Source organism: Lissotriton helveticus, chromosome 3_1, assembly GCF_964261635.1.
Source record: "Lissotriton helveticus chromosome 3_1, aLisHel1.1, whole genome shotgun sequence".
Classification (NCBI taxonomy): Eukaryota; Metazoa; Chordata; class Amphibia; order Caudata; family Salamandridae; genus Lissotriton; species Lissotriton helveticus.
In genome coordinates this window covers 309,279,800-309,301,101 of record NC_136061.1, presented here as the reverse complement: position 1 = coordinate 309,301,101, position 21,302 = coordinate 309,279,800, and the positions used below count along the sequence as shown (strand labels likewise).

Genomic DNA, 21,302 nt, shown 5'->3' with positions numbered 1-21,302 from the left:
AATTAATTCTAAATAAATATCAATAAATAAATTAACATATTTAATTAATTCTAATTAAATTACTTCCCACCCTATTCCCCTATAAACCCACAACCCGCTACAGAAAATAAATTACTAAAATTAAAATATTTATCAATTAATCAATTATAATTAATTACCAATTATATTTTAATTAATTACCAATTAATAATTAATTAACAATTAATTCTAAATAAATATCAATAAATAAATTAACATACTTAATTAATTATAATTAAATTACTTCCCACCCTATTCCCCTATAAACCCACAACCCGCTACAGACTTATATTACACAAAAAATAAAAATTAATATTAACACCTTAAATTCGATATTTTTGTTGGCTATATTATGTCTAGTCGATATTATGTCCATTCTATATTTTTGATTCGATATTATGTCCATTCTATTCGATATTAATTTTCTCTAGTCGATATTTTTGTTGTCTATATTATGTCTAGTTGATATTATGTCCATTCTATATTTTTTACTCGATATTCTGTCCAGTCGAAATAAAAGACTCGATATTATGACTGCCCACCCTTCCATGAGAGTGATACGTTTCTGTTTCATGTCCTTAAGTGAATCCCCTACTTCAGCCACTCTGGTTTCAGCTGCAGTAATCCTTTCAACAGCATTTCTTGGGTCTGGTCGGAGCAATGACACATCCAATCCTAATGCAATCTGAGATGTTCGATCTTAGTTTCTACATCTTCGCTTGAGGATTGTACAGCTTGAAGTATGATGTCCTGGGAGTGAGGGTCACCCAGTGTTGTGCCTATTGGTTTTGGTTGCTTCGTGTCAGTCTGCTGAGCAAGCTGTTAGGATGTATGGTACCCTGGAGAGTGGCCTAAGCCGGCTTGTCTTTCACTATCTTGGCTTTATTTTAAAGTGGTCTTCTCTTAGAGAGCAAATATTTCAAGGGTTTTTCCAACCAACTTGGTGTGGCATGTTCTACTGATAAGTGTTCAAATGCACTAGAACCCATGTTGCAGTTTTATATACTCACCTTTGGGTGAGTATATAAAACTGCTACAACAAAAAATCAAATGCCGGGCATCCCCTGCCCCATTATCAGCTTGCGCCCCACCTCCTCTCTTGCTGCCCCGGTATCAGCAACCTGAGGTTTCTGTTTGGTGTTCCTTCTTTATTTGCCCTCAGAGTGCTGCAAAGACCTAGGATGACCCCCTCCCAACAGGATTTAGGGAGGATTGTTTGGGGCTTGTGTAGTGCTCTAAAAAACAGAGCATACGCATACATGGCTTGGGTGGGCAGCGACGCCTACCATAGGGCACTTAACCCATGGTCTCGAACTAAGGGCTGGATACACCCCCCACCCAAAAAAATTTGCAAATCCTCACTCATTTATTTAAACCTACGTTTGGAGCAGATTATGTAATGTTTTGGCACTCTCAAAGAATTCTACGAGTACTCCTCAAAAGCTGCAACAGGTCAGATTTTTAGAACTTGTATGCCAATGCAGTTACACATGTATAATTGTGCATGGTATATAATAGGTAGGCCACTGTATTTATGCGATTCTGCGGCCGCAGCATTTTCTGCATAACTATAGATTTGTCGTTATTTCAACATAACTTATTTTCTGCATAAATTGAAGATTTTAACAAAAAAAATGTTTTTAGCTTGAATGGATAAAAAGTTGCTAGAAATACTACAGCGCATGTTATCTCACACTGACAGGTCACCTTTCCATTGTTGATGGCTCTATTTAGGAGTTAAACTGATACTAACGAGGAGAAACCTTTGCAAACACAATGTTCACACCAAGAAATGACACAATAGAGATATAATACTGCAACGAAATGGGTTGCATTAGGCCGCATAATTTAGTCAACCGTGATCATCTTTTGGCCCTCCCCTGCTGCATACTTCCAGTGGGACTGATGACCTTACATGTGTGGGTAAACTGATTTACGAGTTTACATACTGTATGCAGTATACCTAGGGCCTCATTTATGAGGCCTTGCGTCAGTTTTGAGCTTCCGATGCGTCACTTTTTGTGACGCATCGGCGGCGTAAAACATGCCTCCTGTTGCGCACTATTTACAAAGTGACGCATTTAAGCAGATGCGTCACTTTGTAAACCCCTGCGCTACAGTATACCTGCGTTAGGTATAATGTATGCAGAGGGGGCGTTCCCCCGCAAAAAGCCTCGTAATAGTGACGCAGTGAAATCTTTGCGATTTCACTGCGTCACTTTTAGGACGCTGTTGCGTCAAAATCTTGCGCCTGCCTCACAGCAGGCGTAAGACTGACGCAATCCCTTTCACATGGGGTTTTCCCCATGTGAAAGGACGCATTGCTGTAGTTGCGTCACTTTTGTGACACACCCCAGCAATGCGTGACTTTTGTGCTTACAGATACGTCATAAATACTGACGTATCTGTAACTCCTTGCGACATGATGCGTCATACTGTAAATATGACACATCATTGGTGTCACAAGGAGGACGCAGTGAAAAGTGACGCATCGCTGTTTTCACGCAGCGATGCGTCACTTTTTATAAATGAGGCCCCTAGGGCCTCATTTATGAGGCCGTGCGTCACTTTTACGCTGCTGGGGCCTCATTTATGAGGCCTTGCGTCACTTTTGTGCTTCCGATGCGTCACTTTTTGTGACGCATCAGCGGCGTAAAACATGCCTCCTGTTGCGCACTATTTACAAAGTGACGCATCTAAGCAGATGCGTCACTTTGTAAACCCCTGCACTACATTATACCTGCGTCTGCAAAAAGCCTCGTAATAGTGACGTAGTGAAATCTATGAGATTTCACTGTGTCACTTTTAGGACGCTGTTGCGTCAAAATCTTGCGCCTGCCTCACAGCAGGCGTAAGACTGACGCAAGCCCTTTCACATGGGGCTTTCCCCATGTGAAAGGACGCATTGCTGGAGTTGCGTCACTTTTGTGACACACTCCAGCAATGCGTCACTTTTGCGCTTTTAGATATGTCAGAAATACTGACGTATCTGTAACTCCTTGCGACATGATGCGTCATATTCTAAATATGACGCATCATTGGGGTCGCAAGGAGGGCGCAATGAAAAGTGACGCATCGCTGTTTTCTCACAGCGATGCGTCACTTTTCATAAATGAGGCCCCTGGTAAGCAGCTTAAAAAATGTGACTTGTTGCACCATATTTACAAAGTGACGCATCTAGGTAGATGCGTCACTTTGTAAACCCCTGCGCTACATTATACCTGCGCAAGGTATAGGGGGGCGTTCTGATGTAAGACAGGGTCATAGAAGTGAAGCAGTGAAATCTATAAGATTTCACTGCACCACTTCTAGGACACATATGCGTCAATTTCTTACGCCTGCCTCACAGCAGGCGTAAGACTAACACAGGCCCTTTCACACGGGGCTTGCCCCATGTGAAAGGACACATTGCTGGAGTTGCGTCACTTTTGTGACACACTCCAGCAATGCGTCACTTTTGCGCCGTACAGATATGTCAGAAATACTGACGTATCTGTAACTCCTTGCGCCATGATGCGTCATACTATAAATATGACGCATCATTTGTCTCGCAAGGAGAGCGCCGCGAAAAGTGACGCATCGCTGTTTTCACGCAGCGATGCGTCACTTTTAATAAATGAGGCCCCTAATTCTTGTGTATTGTGGCAGACTGCGCGAAGTCCCAGTGGTGTGAATGGTGGACTAGGCCTGCGTTGGTGATGGGAGAAATACTGTCATCACAGGGCTGAAACACAGGAAGAAATGAACCACTGAGACACCCCACCAGCCCCTAGAGGCCAGCCATAAGTCTAGGGAAAAGAAAAATCTTCTTTAGGCTAGGTAAAAAAAACTGCACGAATAATTCCGCCGCACTGGAAAAAGAGAAAAGAAAAACTGCTTACTGTTTAATCACAATGTATGAGCAGCAGATTAATTACCGAGATTATATGTCTGTGGCCGTATGCCCTTCTGGAAACACTGACTCCTTCCCGCATCAAAGAGGCTTTTGTAAATAAGTAATTATCCTCGGCACAAAGACTGTGTTTTCCCAAAACTACGAGCCCCACTGTAATTAATTAACCCTCGCTGTATATGTGGATGGCATCTAGGGAGAGAAGCGGAAATAGCAGAGCTCTGCGATTAGAGTGTATCTACCCGCTGCAGGTGCTAGCGCGGCGCGCGCCTCGACGTCACAGGCAGAGACCCCCTGCGCGCGCCTCCTGGTGGCCCTGCTTGCCAGGGCTCCTAGGACGCATTAGAGTTCTGATATAGACTCACGTTTTATCAAGCAGCTGTAGTTCTTTGATAGGATAACAATATGGTTAGGAGGGGCGCGGCTTGGACAGTAAAATCGGGGGATGTGGGAGGGAGGTTCAGATAATGTTAAAATTAATAATTATAAAACAACAAGCTGGGCGCAGGAGAGGGGGTTAAGGGGCAGTGGAAAGGTAGATGAATATAGATTGGTAGGGGTACAAAGTGAGAGAAACCCCATTATTTTGTGAAATAAGCAGCATTTTAAAAGTCATTCCAAACAGAGGGGGAGAGTGTCTGTTTTTGTCGTGTGTAAAAATTCCTGGAGAAATCGGACAGACTCGTCAGCCGTACCTCACCGAAAGCATCTGTACCCAACTAACTGTCAGAAAATACATTTATTAGGGGAGTGTAACACCCCAAATACCCCCCTGATGCTACAACGCCCATGATGATTATGCAACCACTAAGGAACAATCTGTTGAAACTTAAAATTGTTGTAGATGGTGAGAAAATGTGTAACGAAAAAACTCTTAACACAAACCAGCCAACGCCTGCTGTGCTCTTTAGTGTTCTAATTACTGTCCTTTCTTGTTTCTTATATATTTTTTTAAAGGGCTTGAAGCCAATGGATCATAACGGCCTGTCCGACCCATACGTCAAACTGCACTTGCTTCCAGGCGCCAGTAAAGTAAGTTACAGCATCGTGCGTTTTTTTCCTTCTACTTATTGTGCTGTAAATCCATATAGGGGCAGCTATTAAGGTTACAAGTGACAATTATTTCCGCAGTGTCATTGTGCGACTGGCAACCCCCGTTACCTGCCTTACAGTCCTTGTGAAACGGATGTGCCCATAGCTGCCCAGTTTTTGTTTTACTTATGCGTGACATGTTCGTCTTTTCAGCGTACGTATGTGTGACATTTCACTGCCACCTCTGTGCAACTTTGAAATACACTTAGTCACAGTCATGAAGAATTGTAATCATGTACCTAGGCTGAATTTGGAAACTAGCTCCTTTTCTGCATACCTTCAAACAGCTGCAGAGCATAGCGTTGATGTGCCAAGCATGGTTGCTAACTGATTTGCATTACATGACAGGGCTGACCTGTTTATATTTATGACGCTATAATAAATTTCATCTGATTGCTTTCTCGTGAAGCGGTGTTACTGCACAACAAGGAACGCTTCGTGTTATGCACAGCTGCTAAGCGGGCCCATTAACAGAAATTAACTGTAAATCTGGTAAATTACCATTCAAAGCATTTGCTGAAAACGTAATAGAAAGGGTGCACGTTGTAAATGAGGATATATATATATATATATATATATATATATACATATATATACATATATATACATATATATGCATATATATATATATATATATATATATATATATATATATATAGATTCCCTGCACGATAAATCCACAGAAAACACAAAAGACTCGCACTCCAGGGTCCGTGTTTCAGAAATCGTTTATTGGCGACGCGTTTCGACCAGGCGGTCTTTTTCGTTAGCCAGCCACATGAAAAGACAGTCACCATTTTAAAGTGCACTAGAGGGGTAGTAGAAAGTGAAATAGGACCATAACCCATTCTGGACTACAACAGTTACAAAACTACAATTGAAATGAAAAACAGACCCAGTGGTTACATCGAGATTTGCAGTCTCATAATGAAAATTATATATGCAGAAGTCGTGCTTTGTTTCAACATTTCAATATTCAAGTTAATCATATATTTACATTAAATTAGTGATATCAGTTCAAATTTGGTCAACTGGCCCATAATTTTAAGCACTGAGATGCTGATAATATGTTGAAATTGACTGTTGTGCACCACATAGAGTCATGAAAATGAAACAAAATTCAAACATAAAGGCCAAGTGGCCATGCCCTGTCTCCCGGCATTTGCTATGCATCAGTGCATACAATATGGAGAAATGTGGGAAAAAGGGGGCGGGGGAAAGGAGGGGGGTTTGGAGAGGGAAAGGAAAAATGTGATTAGGTTAAACAGCAATCACTCTCTGCCGTGCTGGCCATGTGGCCGAATTCAAGTTGATGAGCCAACCTAACTATACTTCACTCCACATGTATAACCTAATTGTCAAGAGAATATCCAATTCAGTAAGTTCTATGGGCAAGGGGATAGGTCCTGGGTAGTGGGGGGTTAAAAGGCCGATCCAAAAGATGGGCAAAACTAAAAATAGGTGCTAAAATCAATCTTTTAGCCCCGTGAGTAGTGCATAGAGTGAACCCTATCCTATCCGTAGAGAGCCTGACAGGACCTGCAACAGAAGGATATAACCGGGTGTGACTGTGCATTTGTGAAAGTGGGAAGGGGTGGTGTGCCGGGGGGGGGGAGTGAGGGAATTCACAACCTAAATGATAATGTGAAGGGTTGTCCTCACAGGGGAGTCAGCCCATGCGTTAGATTGGGCAGGTTTGTGGCAATGCCCTCTAATATAAGCTCTAATGTGAAGGCTCCTAATCTCACCCTGCGACAGAGAGTGCCCTCTCTGCGGGAGGGTGGTAGTCGGATTGCAGCGGACACAACAGCAAGTAACAGCAAATAGGGGGAGGGGGCGTTTGTTTTTCGGAAAGGATGAAGTTCAGGTGCGAGGGTTCAGGTAAGTACAGTTACGGCCACACATAAGGTTATTAGCCAATGTGCACATGTAATTCCTCATCCTCGTTAAGGCCAAACGGGCTCCTTGAATCCAGACGAATGATGTACTCGGATTCCATGATACGTAGTTGTTTTAGTCTGTTGCCACCTCTTGGGTTCGCTGGAATTCTGTCAATGCCAAAGAAGGAAAATTGATTAACATCACTATCATGGAAGCGTAACCAGTGGCGCGCTGTAGCATAGCTCATATCAAGATTCTTAATTGCCCTCATGTGCTCCAAAACACGTTTCTTTATAAAGAAGATTGTGCTCCCAACATTGAACTTCGCACAAGGGCAGACAATTACATAAACACAATAGTCAGTATTGCAATTCATAAATTTGCTAATCCCTGAGCTTCTACCCGTGGGGAGAGGATAGGACTTGACATTCTTGCTACTGGCACAGGCCTTGCACTTGCCACATTTGTAAAAGCCTTTCTGCTCAGAGAGCCAATTTTTCTTTTTCTTCGGTGTCTCAAAGTAGCTTCTCACTAGCATATCCTTAAGAGAACGGGCCTTTCTGCATGTCACCTGTGGTTGTCTATTGATCATTTTGCCAATGACCGGATCGCTTTTTACAATATGCCAGTGTTTCCTAAGGATCTCACGTACACTGCCTGCCTCTGTGCAGTATGTTGTTATCATTCTGACATTGTTGGTACCTAGGTTTTCTTCAGTTCTATCTTTCTTCTGGGTCAACAGGGTCTCCCTATTCCTAGCTTTGGCTTTCTCTTTGGCCACCAGCAGTACCCGGTCCGAATAGCCCCTGGGTTTGAATCTCTGTGTCATATTGGTCTGTTCTTTCAAGAAAGCAGCTTCTGAGCTGCAATTGCGCTTGGCCCTTAAGTACTCTCCATATGGGATGCTGTCTTTAGGGTTGGTCGGATGGTGGCTCCTAGCGTGAAGGATGCTATTACCTGAGGTCGGTTTCCTGTATAGGCTGGTTTCGACAGCTCCTTGCACAACTTTTACCCTGACATCCAGAAAGTCCATTTCTGTTTGGTCAACCTTGTTGGTGAATTTTAGATTAATCTTATTCCTGTTTATACTGGCAAGGAATTTATTCAACTCAATTTTGGGACCATCCCAAACCAAGAAAATGTCGTCGATATACCTGGTGTAAAAGGCAAAGTGACTTGTGAGGTTGGCATTGTCCTCAGACCAAAGAACCTGTTCCTCCCACCACCCCATCAGCATGCAGGCAAAGCTAGGAGCAAAGCAACTTCCAATCGCAGTCCCCACCTCTTGTTTATACCACGTATTGTCAAACATAAAGAAATTGTTCGTTAAACAGAACTCCAACATTTCAAGAAGCATTTGAGTTTGTTGCAGGAGGAAAACAGACCTATCTCTGTTGAAAATTAGTACGTTTTGGTGAACATTATCTGCGCCATCTTGCCTCTTCCCCTGATGCCACACTTTTGTCGTGCGCGCCCGCCATTTTTTTAAGATGCCCCGATCAGAGCGAACCCTTTTGCATGCTGCTGGCCCCTGACATAGCCCTTCCCCTTCACTAAGCCTGCACGCTGACCACCCCCTGCTTGCACCTGCCTTGAGTCATAAACCCCTCTTCGGCGCTGCTCTGCCCCAGGCCCTCATCCTGTTCCCAGCGCGACACCTCCCTGCTTCCCTTTCATGATCTCCGGCCCTTAGATGCAAACCCCCTTTTTCCCTGTGTGCCCGTTTTGTCTTCCCCGTTCCCAGGCCGACACCCAGCTCTGCCGATACCATTCCTTGCCCCTCCCCGTACAATAGAAAGCTTCCCCCATCAAAGGATCCCCGGGTTGATCAAAGCCCCCACTCCATGAGATCCGATCAAACCCCCCACATTCCGTGAATCGGCGGAATATCCAGCTGCGTGATACTCATCACCTGTTGTGACTAGGGTGGGGACTTCAACTGTAAATGTGTGTGGGAACGGGCCCAAAGGGGGATCTGAGGATGTCTTTCTGTACATCAAAGTATCGACGAGAATATGTTACATGCAATAAAAAGATAAACTTGTGTATAAGAGGCCAGGCCTCAGGGATGCAGTTAGAGCACCTCAGAACGATACCTTCTGTCCGTTTCGTTGTGTTCTCCTCCGGAGAGAATAAAAACCTTGTTTTCCTGCTTTCCAGTCTCCAGCGCCTGCCTCTTCATTGATTAAATAACTAGAGGGTCACAGAGGCAATACCGCCGGGCAAATATCGATTGCCCCCGACCCGCCTCAGGTTTTTACAATTGGCGTCCCAAGCGTGGGGCCCATCAGCGACTCGTGGATCCAGTGGGAGAGGTCCCGACGACAGAGTGAACGACTGCAACGATCGGGAGAGCTCTTGCCCAATAGACCCTCGTCTGGCAGCCGATCATCCGAACTTCACTAGTTCCGAACAGACCTCTCTCGAGTGATCTACGGTCCTGACTGGGGACCATCAGGAGTGCCGTGAGAAATACGAGAAAAAGAGGACGATCGGGCGCTGGATTCGGAAGACAAGAAACTGTCCACATGGTCCGGGTAAGGTCGTGTAATCACGACAAGTTGCGAAATGATTGCTTGATTGCTTGATTGTTTAAAAATACTAGTATTGCTCTTTTTATTTATTTGGAGATTCACTGTCTACAAACGGAGAAACAACGGGCTCTCTCTTTGCAAGCAGTGGAGGATAGGTAGGGCAGCAGCCGTGCTTATTTTTTCTCCCCCACTCAATAATTACTTGAAACTGAACTGTTGTTCGCAAAACTATTGTTTCCTGGAGATTCCCTGTCTGCAAACAGGGAAGAGACCACCCTTTTTGCAGATAGTGAAAAGGGTAGGTAACGCAGATCTTTGCGGACCTACTCATTCTCCCCATTGTTATTTATTGGTCTTTTTATTATTTTTGATCCATGAGGTATTCACTGCCTGCAAACAACGTTGAATAGAAATATTCTGTCCGGTCTTTGCACCTAGTGATAAGATAGGCAGTGCTGACTTTTTAGTCCCTCGTTACGAGCCGTCATGTCTGTCTTCTCCCCACTGATTAATAGCCTGTTTAGCCCGGACCGAGTATTAGAGGTGGACCATATAGCTCCACTAGAAGGCACCCCTAATAAGGACATGTTCATAAACTATGGATTAGTCACCATAGCCTATAATAAATTGTGGCACAGGTATACCGAAGATAGTCAAGACAAACAGTGGCCACTGGCAGGATCCTTTGACCTTGATAAAATAGAAACGTTAGAAATAGCCCTTCGAAATAATAAGACAACGCCAATTATGCTCGACAGTCTCGGTATGTGGCGCAGAGAGGCTATGCAACGACAGAGAAAAAACGAGGACAAACCAAATAGAGAAATATACCGACAGGACAACCCCAGGACATCGCTACCCACAACTTATCCCCCGACACTATGCAAAAGACGACCAGACTTAGGGCCAGCCCAATGCGCTTTTTGTAGGTATGTCGGACACTGGAAAGCCCAATGCCCGACTCTACTGAGCGTGAGTAAAGGCAAAGGGCCGACAGGAACGACAGACCGGCAGTACAAGAAGAAGCGCGAGACAAAGAAGAACCCGACTTACATAGACAGACCAGACAGAACCACCACGTTTGATTATGCCCGATGGCACAGATTTCGCCAGGACAATTTCAGCGGCATGCTCAAGTTCTCCTAGGTCGGGCAACGTCAAGACGGGAACCCAGCCTCGTTTCAAATTCACAGACGGAAAGAGATAATTATGACCAATAACTGTTTTATATTCGTCTTGGGTCTTTGTATGTCGTACTTGTACTGTCCCCCCCCCGTCTGAGTTTGTGTGTATGTAATGTACAAATCTGCGTCATCCCTCTACACGTGTTTCCGTGTTACTCAACCTCTGTTAGCAGAAACTTAGCATAAAAACAACCTGAAAAGAAAGAAATGGTAAAACAAAATCCGTAGACCATTAATGAACTTGAACTTTTAATTTAACACAACAAACAAGGAATAATAACGGTAAACTGTAGAAAATGAAAGTCAAACAGAACATTCGCCCCCCCCCCCCCTCATTCTGGAACCTTCCAAAGTAGGGCAGGGTTACGGCTACGCCCAACCAACGGCAACCCATATAAGGCGGGCCCGGCCGCCAACTCTTGGTCAGGAAATCTTAACGTATGGGGGAGCCGGAGGAGAGGCAGGAGCCAGCAGCCGGGGCAGTTGTAGGTAGTCCCGCCACATGTCTCCTCAGCCAGCCGCAACGGGCCTGGATAGACTTAAGTAGTCCCGCCACATGTCCAGAGGAGAACGAGGCACCTTTTTTTTTCCTTTTCTCTTCCGTAACAGCCGCAGCAGCTCTGGACGGCGGGATGTCCTGCACGTACCTCCACAACAATTTGTCCAAGTTGGGCTGGGAGGGAGAGGCGACGCGGACGAGCCTCTCCCACCTCCACCGATAGGAGGTCTCCCAGCCCCCGGCCCGACGCCGAACACCCCCAGTCAGGCGATGGTGCCAATACTTCCACAGCACCGAACACACCATGGTGGCACCCCAGTACTTGCGCAGCACCGAACGTGCAATGGTGACCATATTTTCGGAACACCGAACCTGCAATGACTGCACTGATACTCGTGCCGCGCCGAATGCGCGCCACAGGTGGCCATGCTCCCACAGCACTGAGCACAGGACTTGGGGAACGCCGGATGTGGAGAGACCTTCATGCGGGGCGATGAAAAGGAGCGGCATGGAGTGCACCGGGAGAAGGAGACGATGCGAACGAGTCTCCCTCGCCCCCCCCCCCCAGGTGGGGGCATCACAGCTGCACCCCAGCTGAACGTCCCGCTTTCACACAACAGGGACCTCTTCCGTTCACTCCGAAGGATCTCTCCCACTCTTGCAAACTCGACGAGAGTGGCCCCTGTAGGGCCTCAAAATGGCGTCTGGGTCCGCTGGAAGGCGGGCCCCGGCCACTAGAGTAACTTTGACCAGCAATATAACTCGAACATTTGCCCCTTGGAGCACGAGCCCCCATCTCCGACAGCATCTCCGCAGCCTTGAAGATCCTACAAAGGTCCCCGGCGGAACCTTCGGCCTTTGCAGGCTTCCGGTAAGGGACGGCTGCCTTGATCGCCAACGAAACAAACATGACATCGCCACTCCTTCTGTTAGCATGAATTCTAGAACTGCCGAAAAGGACTCTGGTCCAAACTGCCAGTAATGGGAAACATTTCCCCCTGATGCTGCTTCCGGACTGAGCCGGCCCCGCCCAAAATGGCGCTGGTATCAATCGGAACTTACGAACACCTCGTGGTGTTCCTTCGCACTAATATAAACTTGATGTTCTAAGATTTTATATGATCCTTTGTACACTTGGCTAGAAAAGACAAGGAGAACTCACTCGACGAACAGTACGAAAGGATCCCCGTTACAAATGTTGATTACAAATGTACAATGTATTATATTTTTATAACTGATGTAAACCTCATTTACGACGCTCACGTACGGTATGCATATAGGAAATCTGATTACCACTATTATGATTATGCTTCTAAATTATGAAAATAAATGCCCCCGAACCCCCAGCCAATTAATAGACGTTTTAGTCTCTTACAAATGAATGAGTAAAACTTTCCGATGTTTTTATTGCTGCAAACGACACCCCCCCACTGTACGCACTTTAGCCATTGCCACGACCGGCCAAATACGACCGCACCCTCATAATCCTCATGCTGAAATGATTTTGCAAAATAAAGTTTTTGAAACTATGGACGGGTATTGCATGCTTTATTTTAAAAATGTGGGGTCGGTGGGAAAGTTCTTTTCTGTGCACCCTACTCTGCTCTCTCTTTAAGGTTAAAAGAAGATGGTTGCCCAGCCCTGGAGGACGGATCGGATTGACAACACGACACTCCGCCTTCAAAGTACGCGACTGACTCATGAACTCTCGCGTAGAGGAAGACCTTGACTTCCAAGGATGGGTAAAACGAACGGTGTAAATGAGGGAATGTAAAAGGAGGGTGAAATGAAATAATGTAAATGTGATAAAGTACAACGTTCCAAAGTATCAGGGAACGGAGCTGACCCAAGAACCGAAGAACCTTAGAACGCCACAGCGTTGAAAGAGGTTTAAGGATCCCGATAGTGAGATACATCCTTTGACTAGATACCTCGCACTAAGCACCTCCGGTTACCTTTTTACGTTTCCCCGCACACGACCTATATGGACACACTACCCCCCTCGACTCCAGAAACCATATCCCCGGGGACCCTGCCCCGAGGAGGAAAGACGAGTAAGAGGTAAGTAAAGGACTTATGAACCCATGTGTTTGAATATGCGCGAATGCTGTCTCCCCCAACCCCTTTTTCCTCCCTCTGCAGGTTACATCAGAGATTACAGCCGAGGTGTGGCGAAGATCTGAAGCCTTGCCATGTCTAATACACGAAGCGGACTAGCGCCGCAAGGTGGTGTCTAAGCACGCCTGCAAACTACTCACGTATCGAACAAACCCGGAAAATTAGCGCAACCTGATAAAAAGTGATCACCCTTAAACCAGACCGGACGAATGAACCCATGTCACGTATGATGCGAAACTGTGAGGGAATGTGTGTGTGTGACTGAGGCGTCGACCCAACTGGTCGAAGGACCGAGAATGCGAGAAGTGCGACAAAATGGTACCTCCTTTCTTCTTTCCTTTTTCTCAAGGCACGTCCCCTCTACCCTGTCTAATGCTCAAACTGCATGATTACAAGATTCTAACGCAGACCCGTGAATGCCCTTTACTGTGTAATGCACTAAATAGCCTTTCTTGAATACACCGCCACCCTCTCTGTCGCACGTATACTATTTAGCCTGCCGTTGCACTCTCTCTCTCTCTCTCTCTCTCTCTCTCTCTCTCTCTCTCTCTCTCTCTCTCTCTCTCTCTCTCTCCCTCTCTCCCTCTATTTTTGCACTCCCACTCTTCCGAGTGATTAGCCCCGAAATTGGCAGATTGCCACCCCTAGCACACCACCTAATTGGCTTCAAATACCGTCAGTATTTGCACAAAAACTTGTCTTTAATACAATCACCCTGAGGCCGCGTCATTACCTCTCCTTTTCCGCTAGAAGTCAATGAACCGAGGTTGGGCCGTAAGGGAAAGGACAGGTAAGACGACAGAGGTTCCCTAATCTGGCCCGAAATAAGGGAACTACATGTCGACGGCTCCTATGGTATAAAACAAGGACCTCAGAATACGCGACCCTCCCCTCCCCGAATTGTCGCAATACCCAAACCAGAAAAAAAAAAAGAGATCACCCCTGTTACCCCCCTGTATCAGCCGCCCAAAAACTGGAATTATGAAACTACCCCTCATTTCCGGTTGTGAGAGATGGGTCGATTTATGCCCTTACCACAAGTTTCCTATGTCCCTGGTTGTTCCCCATAAAACCCCTGTCCCTCCTAATTAAGTAATCGGGCTGTAAAAGGTTACGTAGGATCCAGAGTGATGTTTTACAAGGTTAACAGACTAGTCCAAGGTAAAGAAATCATCGAAATGAACCCCGTAGTAGTTGAAAGGCAGGATGCATCGATAGAAAGGAAATGTTTAGCCATGTTCGTCTCTCAGCAAAATACCTGTGTAGTACTATGTTGACGACTCACAGTACCCTTTGTAAATGTAAAACTCTAGAGAACGGCATATCTTTGCCAGGTTCGTCTCACGAAGGTGGGTCACTATCAGATGAACTGTCGTGACTGTAATAAATAATTGTAAAGGAAAGTCATAGTAAATCCAACAGGCCCGTCACCGGTCATTCATATGCCAGTTGTGAACACTAATATAACGGGCATTTTTCATTCTTTGCCTGGAGCTGGGAGAGAAATAGACTTTTTGATTATCTTCATCTGCAAATTCTCTAAAGACTGTCTTTTCAAACTTGTTTAAGGGTACTGCTGTTGGAGGAGAGAAGGACCGGATGTGGGAGCACGAGGCCTGACTACAGACTAAGGAACACCTGCGACATTAGCCAAGGCGAGACCACGACAGAAAAGAGCTGCAGGACGAGGCACTGTTTTCGACAAACATGAGAAGAAAGGGTCGACCTGATGCCCCTGCTCGATGTCCAGTGTCTGTCGACAAGTCCCCGCTCTCTGAATTCGGTCACACGCCCGCCTATTTGAAGTCTCTCGTTCCCCTAGTTTGTTCCTAATTTGGCCTTGCTCCATCCCCCTTTTCCTCTGACCTACCCTATGGACTGTTTTGTACGCTCTTCTTCCATCTGAACTTTCTGACAAACACCTCAAAGGACACAGGGCGAAAAGGACCTTTTCGACCAGAAACGTGAGGAAAGGGTCGTGCCCTGCAACACAGAACTTAGAACAGAGCTGGACTTGTAGCTCCACCGCCGGTGCTCAACAGCGCCAACGAAAGGCAACAAAGAATGATGAGAACTCGTTAAACTTCGAACATTTGACGTCCCCAATCGCCGTTTCTGCTAGACCTCATTTCTCTCCCAGCCGCCATCGTATTGATCATGCTCCAATCCGAACCTGATATATATGTAATAACCTGCCAGTATGAAATATGCTTGCTGCTCTCGCTACAGAATCGTTTTTGTATTGCATTCCTATGACTTTCCTGCTAAACAAATTGATCAAAGTTTATCAAATAGGCCCACCTCCTAAAAACTAGAAATGTTAAAATGTATTGTTTACAACTCTTTTCCTCTAGGTTCCTACCGTTTTCTTTCTCATGCCCACCACAATAGAACCGAGTAGAAAATGAACCAGCAAGATGTCTTGAATATGTTAAAGGGAGGACTGTTGAAAATTAGTACGTTTTGGTGAACATTATCTGCGCCATCTTGCCTCTTCCCCTGATGCCACACTTTTGTCGTGCGCGCCCGCCATTTTTTTAAGATGCCCCGATCAGAGCGAACCCTTTTGCATGCTGCTGGCCCCTGACATAGCCCTTCGCCTTCACTAAGCCTGCACGCTGACCACCCCCTGCTTGCACCTGCCTTGAGTCATAAACCCCTCTTCGGCGCTGCTCTGCCCCAGGCCCTCATCCTGTTCCCAGCGCGACACCTCCCTGCTTCCCTTTCATGATCTCCGGCCCTTAGATGCAAACCCCCTTTTTCCCTGTGTGCCCGTTTTGTCTTCCCCGTTCCCAGGCCGACACCCAGCTCTGCCGATACCATTCCTTGCCCCTCCCCGTACAATAGAAAGCTTCCCCCATCAAAGGATCCCCGGGTTGATCAAAGCCCCCACTCCATGAGATCCGATCAAACCCCCCACATTCCGTGAATCGGCGGAATATCCAGCTGCGTGATACTCATCACCTGTTGTGACTAGGGTGGGGACTTCAACTGTAAATGTGTGTGGGAACGGGCCCAAAGGGGGATCTGAGGATGTCTTTCTGTACATCAAAGTATCGACGAGAATATGTTACATGCAATAAAAAGATAAACTTGTGTATAAGAGGCCAGGCCTCAGGGATGCAGTTAGAGCACCTCAGAACGATACCTTCTGTCCGTTTCGTTGTGTTCTCCTCCGGAGAGAATAAAAACCTTGTTTTCCTGCTTTCCAGTCTCCAGCGCCTGCCTCTTCATTGATTAAATAACTAGAGGGTCACAGAGGCAATACCGCCGGGCAAATATCGATTGCCCCCGACCCGCCTCAGGTTTTTACATCTCTCAGGAAATGTCTACATGCTTTTAAACCATCACTGTGTTTGATACATGTGTAGAGCGAAACCACATCTACTGTCACCAACCAGAAACTTTCCTCCCATCTAATGCCCTCCACTTTTGAGATAAAATCTGTGCTGTCCCTGCAGTACGAGGGGAGGTTGAGGACATATGGAAAAAGGAAGGTGTCAAGAAAAATGGACGTGCTCTCCAGGAGACTGCCATTGGCAGATACGATGGGCCTCCCCGGGGGATTTCTTTCGTCCTTGTGGACTTTTGGGAGCATGTAAAAGCAAGGTGAGACTGGTTGCTTCACACACAAGAACATAAACTCTGACTCCGCTAGTAAGTCCCTTTCTCTCCAAGCCTTGAGTTTGTCATGATACATGGTAATGCTTGCCGTGTATTCCTCTCTATTGGATTTTCTGTAATCTCCTGATAGCTCTAGCTGTCTCTTAGCCTCCTGCTTGTACAAGATCACATCCCACAAGACAACATTTCCACCTTTGTCTGATGGCTTGATTATACAGCAGGGGTCGGCATTAAGCGTGCCGAGAGCATTTCGCTGGTCAATAGAGAGGTTATGCCCATGTCTATTTTTACTGGACTCCCAGAGAGAGGGGAGATCTCTTGTGACCACATCATGAAAGGTTTCTAGGTTATCATGCGGTGTGATTGGATTAAAGGTGGATCTGGGTCTATGGTTTGTCGTATTTCGTCCTCCTAAACACAAGCCCATCCTGTCTAGAATTTCAGAGTCACTCAAACCACTCACATCTTCCCCACACAATTCCAGTGCGCTTGCCAAACTCTCAACATTCTGTATCTGCAAAGCTTTTGATATCTGTGTGCTACCATCCATATTATGGCTTCCTTTTGTATCGCTTCCTTGCTCTAAAGCACGTTTTTTCTTTAATGCAAACATTTTCATTAGTTTCAGTTTGCGGACAAAAAGAAATACATCGATCCTGGTTTGGCTGTAGTCGAAATTGGCCATCGGGCAAAAGCTCAGGCCCAACTCCAATACCGATCTCTCAGCATAGTCAGGGTGTGGGAGGAAATGTTAATGATAGTCAAATTGGGCTCACCCATCATTGTTGCTTGGTCTGTCGTGTTGTTCTCCCATGCGACATTGTAGCTCCTCTTGTGCTTCTTTCCTCCGCGCCTTGTGACCTTCCTCTTGTGTTTCCGCCTCTTCCTCTTACATATGTCCTTTCTGGTGGTCTTGCTCTAAGTGTCATTGCCGATTGTAAAAAATCACACTCCTCCAAGGGTTTAAAAGAAAGCAGACTCCTCCCGCTTGTGTCCAAAACTTCATCCATGTCTGAGTAGTTTTCTGAACCAGATTCTGATACCGTGACGGTGCGCTGTTGTGCGCCCGCTCCAAGCTGCTTGAACTGTTTTATTGCTCCATCATATTTTTTACCAAATGTTAAAATCCGCCCACTAGCATAATATATATATATATATATATATATATATATATATATATATATATATATATATATATATATATATATATATATATATATATATATATATATATATATATATATATCCAAACCATAACAGAACCCTCATGGAAAAGAAGCCTCACGAAGGTAACTTTGGCACCCTTCTTTATTAAAAGTAACAGCCTGCCAGCAGGATAGTTCATGCAACCTTCATATAGGGATTAAAGAGCCAGACACGTTTCAGGAAATCGTGTTCCTTTCTTCAGTGGCATGAAGGGCAAGTGTCAGCTGCGGGCGCTTGATGAAGAGCACTCGGTAAAACATCACCTGCTTATGTAGGCGTGGCCAAGGGCCTTCTGGGTGATGTAGTCCTCTTCTAGTCCTACCGCTGTGTAGCTATTATTTTTTGACTGAATAGTATTGGGGCTCTATACATGAGCACCAGTTACATTATATACATTCACATTCATTTTTTAATGCAGGGGAGATTAGATGATTTGCCCAGAATCACAGGATGGTGAAGTGATACAATGAAAGGGCAGTATACTGAATGAGTTCCCTGCCTCTGAGCATTCTGAAGAGGCAGCTGATCAGCTGTTTTCAAAGAGATAACTCAGAATAACCTGTACACCCTCTGCTGATCTAAAAAAAAAAAAACAGTGTTGGCAAAGCCAATAGGTCTGACCATTGTGACTTCCATTGGATTTGTCAATGGTTTTTGATCCATGTTGTACAGCAGCGTAGATGCTTTACATGTTTGAAGGTTTTAAAAAAATTCTATGATGTGGTCAGCGTCATAGCTCTTTTATTTTGTTTACTTTCAGCCACGTTGCACAGTGGCTGTGCTGCCATGAAACATGGCTAAAAAAACATTTAACAAGCATTTGCAATGCAATCGGTCTCACCTTTGGGACGTTATATTTATTTAGCTATGCAGCACATTAGCCTGGGTGCTCATACATCTACTATTCTTTAACATGGAGGGAAAGTAAGCACCAAACTACGTGACATGCCAGTTATGGGAAAACATGGAGACAAATATTGCCTTTCAGCTGGAAATGCTATAGTCCAAAGCTCTGTTTTTAACCTAAAATCAGGGCCTTCGGTGGTCATATCACTGAAAATACAAGATTTGAAAAAAATATTATTGCCTATGGGCGCTCGTGGAAGACAATTTCTATGGACTGGAATCTAGAGAATTCTAATGTGATTCTGGTATTTTACTGACCTCTGCTGGTCGTTTTCTATCAAGAAAGTTAAATAGAGGCAGTTGCCAGAAAAATAGAAAAAAGAAAGTCTCTCAGCAGAAAGCAATTCTGGTATTTTACTGACCTCGGCTCGTCATTTTCTATCAAGACAGTTTAATAGAGGCAGTTGAACAGAAAAAAAAGTCCATAAGCGGAAGCAGACAAGTCCTAAGGCTGATCTCCAGAGCCCACAAAGTACATACACATATAAGTATACACTAAAGTATATACAAGAGATCTCGAATGCTCGACCTAAAAAGCCAATAGATCTTTCATAGGCGATATAGATTGGCTTCGCCAATGCTTGTTTCACGTTTCCATATGTGCTTCTGTGGGATTGAGTTTTCCTGTACCCAAATGTGTTTCCTTGAAACTGCTAGTCTAGAATATTTATGACTTCAGGGCCAATGTTTTTCCTGATGATGGGCAGGTGATAATGTGATGAACAGATGTCTCCATGACAAGGGATGCTCACTTGAAAATAAAAAAAGATTAATTGCTTTGGAGGCGTTTCCAGTCTTAGCCGTTCCCTTTTTTCAGCATATGGCTTCTAGCACAGTATCCCAGCTCGCAGTCTATTAATAGGGTATAATAATCACGTGACACACAGTGCTTCCGCGAAAAATGAAAAGGTATTTCCCAGAAAACATCCACCTGCTTACATTGGTCAGTATGAACTGCGATGTGATTCTTAAAACCATTGTAAAAAAATAATGCAATTTAAAGTTTGCAATGGTATCATTGATCATAAAAAGCCCACGGACCAATGTAAAAGCACAAGTCAGGAACATGTAGGTGTAAATCCGGAGATGCATGCGTGGCAAAACCAAAGCAAGACTAATGGATGACCTTTAGCTATTAGAAGATAGTGCATAAGTGGCACTGGACACTACATCACAACTTCAAGGTACAGTTGCAGGCTGACTACACATGCTGGAGATGTGGCTCTAATGATGATGATATAGTGGTCTGTCCTTTGGTCCCTTCTGACCGTCGCCAGATCTGGGACAATGGAAGATTTCAAGGTGAAAACCATGAATTGGACAAGAAGAGGTCAAGGTGGAAACAGTCAATGGCTAAAATCTCAAAACAAGAACAATATTTGGTCCTAACAATTCTGCATGATTCCTAGTGGATCAAAACATTGGATGGCTACAATAACGTCTATCAGCTGACAAGAATCTCTCAACAAAATAACGTGTCCTGCAAAAAAAGAGAGAGACCCAGTCCAGAGTAGGATGGAAGAAATAGTGTGCATGTCATCATTTAAGCAAGTAATACATAGGCTACAGGACCAGTTGGTACCTTCTTATTTTCGCTTCAGTCTGAGGGAGGGACACAACTAGGTGTAGCAGTAAACATTTTTTTCGGAGGGAACACATCTTTTACCATCTGGCCTGCCTCCCCCTTTTGTACTGTCTTAAAACAAAAGGTTTTAGTTTCTTCACTATTGACTTCCCATGAAGGTCTATCTCAACAGCAGCTGTTCCTGATAATATCTGATGTGGCAAAGTTTTCTGTCCTCGTCCTTCCAGTTTTTCATCACCCTACATGGCAGTAACTACAGTGATAGTGTAGCCCAGAACTTCTTCACTCATCTATCCATCCTTTTGTCTATCCACACCCTTTCACTCACTCATCAATCCTTGCATCCACCCTTAAACTTATCCATACATCCACCCTTTCACTTATCAGTTCATCAATCCATCCATCCCTTCGCTCATCAATTCACCCATTCACCTGCCCATCATCTACCCTTTCACTCATCCACCCATCCTTTAACACACCTATCCAACCTTTTACCCATCCATCTATCCTTCCACCCATACATCCATCTATTTACCTTTTCTCTCATCCATACTTCCACTCATCCATCCATCCATCATTTCTTTCATTATCTATCCATTCACCCTTTCATTCATCCATTCATCCTTTCACTAATCCATCTAGCCATTCACACATTCCTTCACTTATTTACTCACCCACCTTTTCACATTATGAGCTGAGCCTTTGTCTGCAGAGTTGGTAGAGGAGGCCCATCAAGAACTTCACCTTGCTGTAGTTCCTAAAG

The 21,302-nt window shown here is 44.9% G+C and overlaps 1 protein-coding gene across 1 annotated transcript in view; it reads left to right on the top strand.

The window, feature by feature from the left end:
• DOC2B (double C2 domain beta) overlaps positions 1–21,302 on the top strand; it is a 2,292,694-nt gene that overhangs the window by 888,643 nt on the left and 1,382,749 nt on the right. The window contains exon 3 of the mRNA XM_078683586.1: positions 4,868–4,942. Coding sequence (XP_078539712.1) covers positions 4,868–4,942 — 75 coding nt within the window. The remainder of the gene's footprint in view (positions 1–4,867; positions 4,943–21,302) is intronic.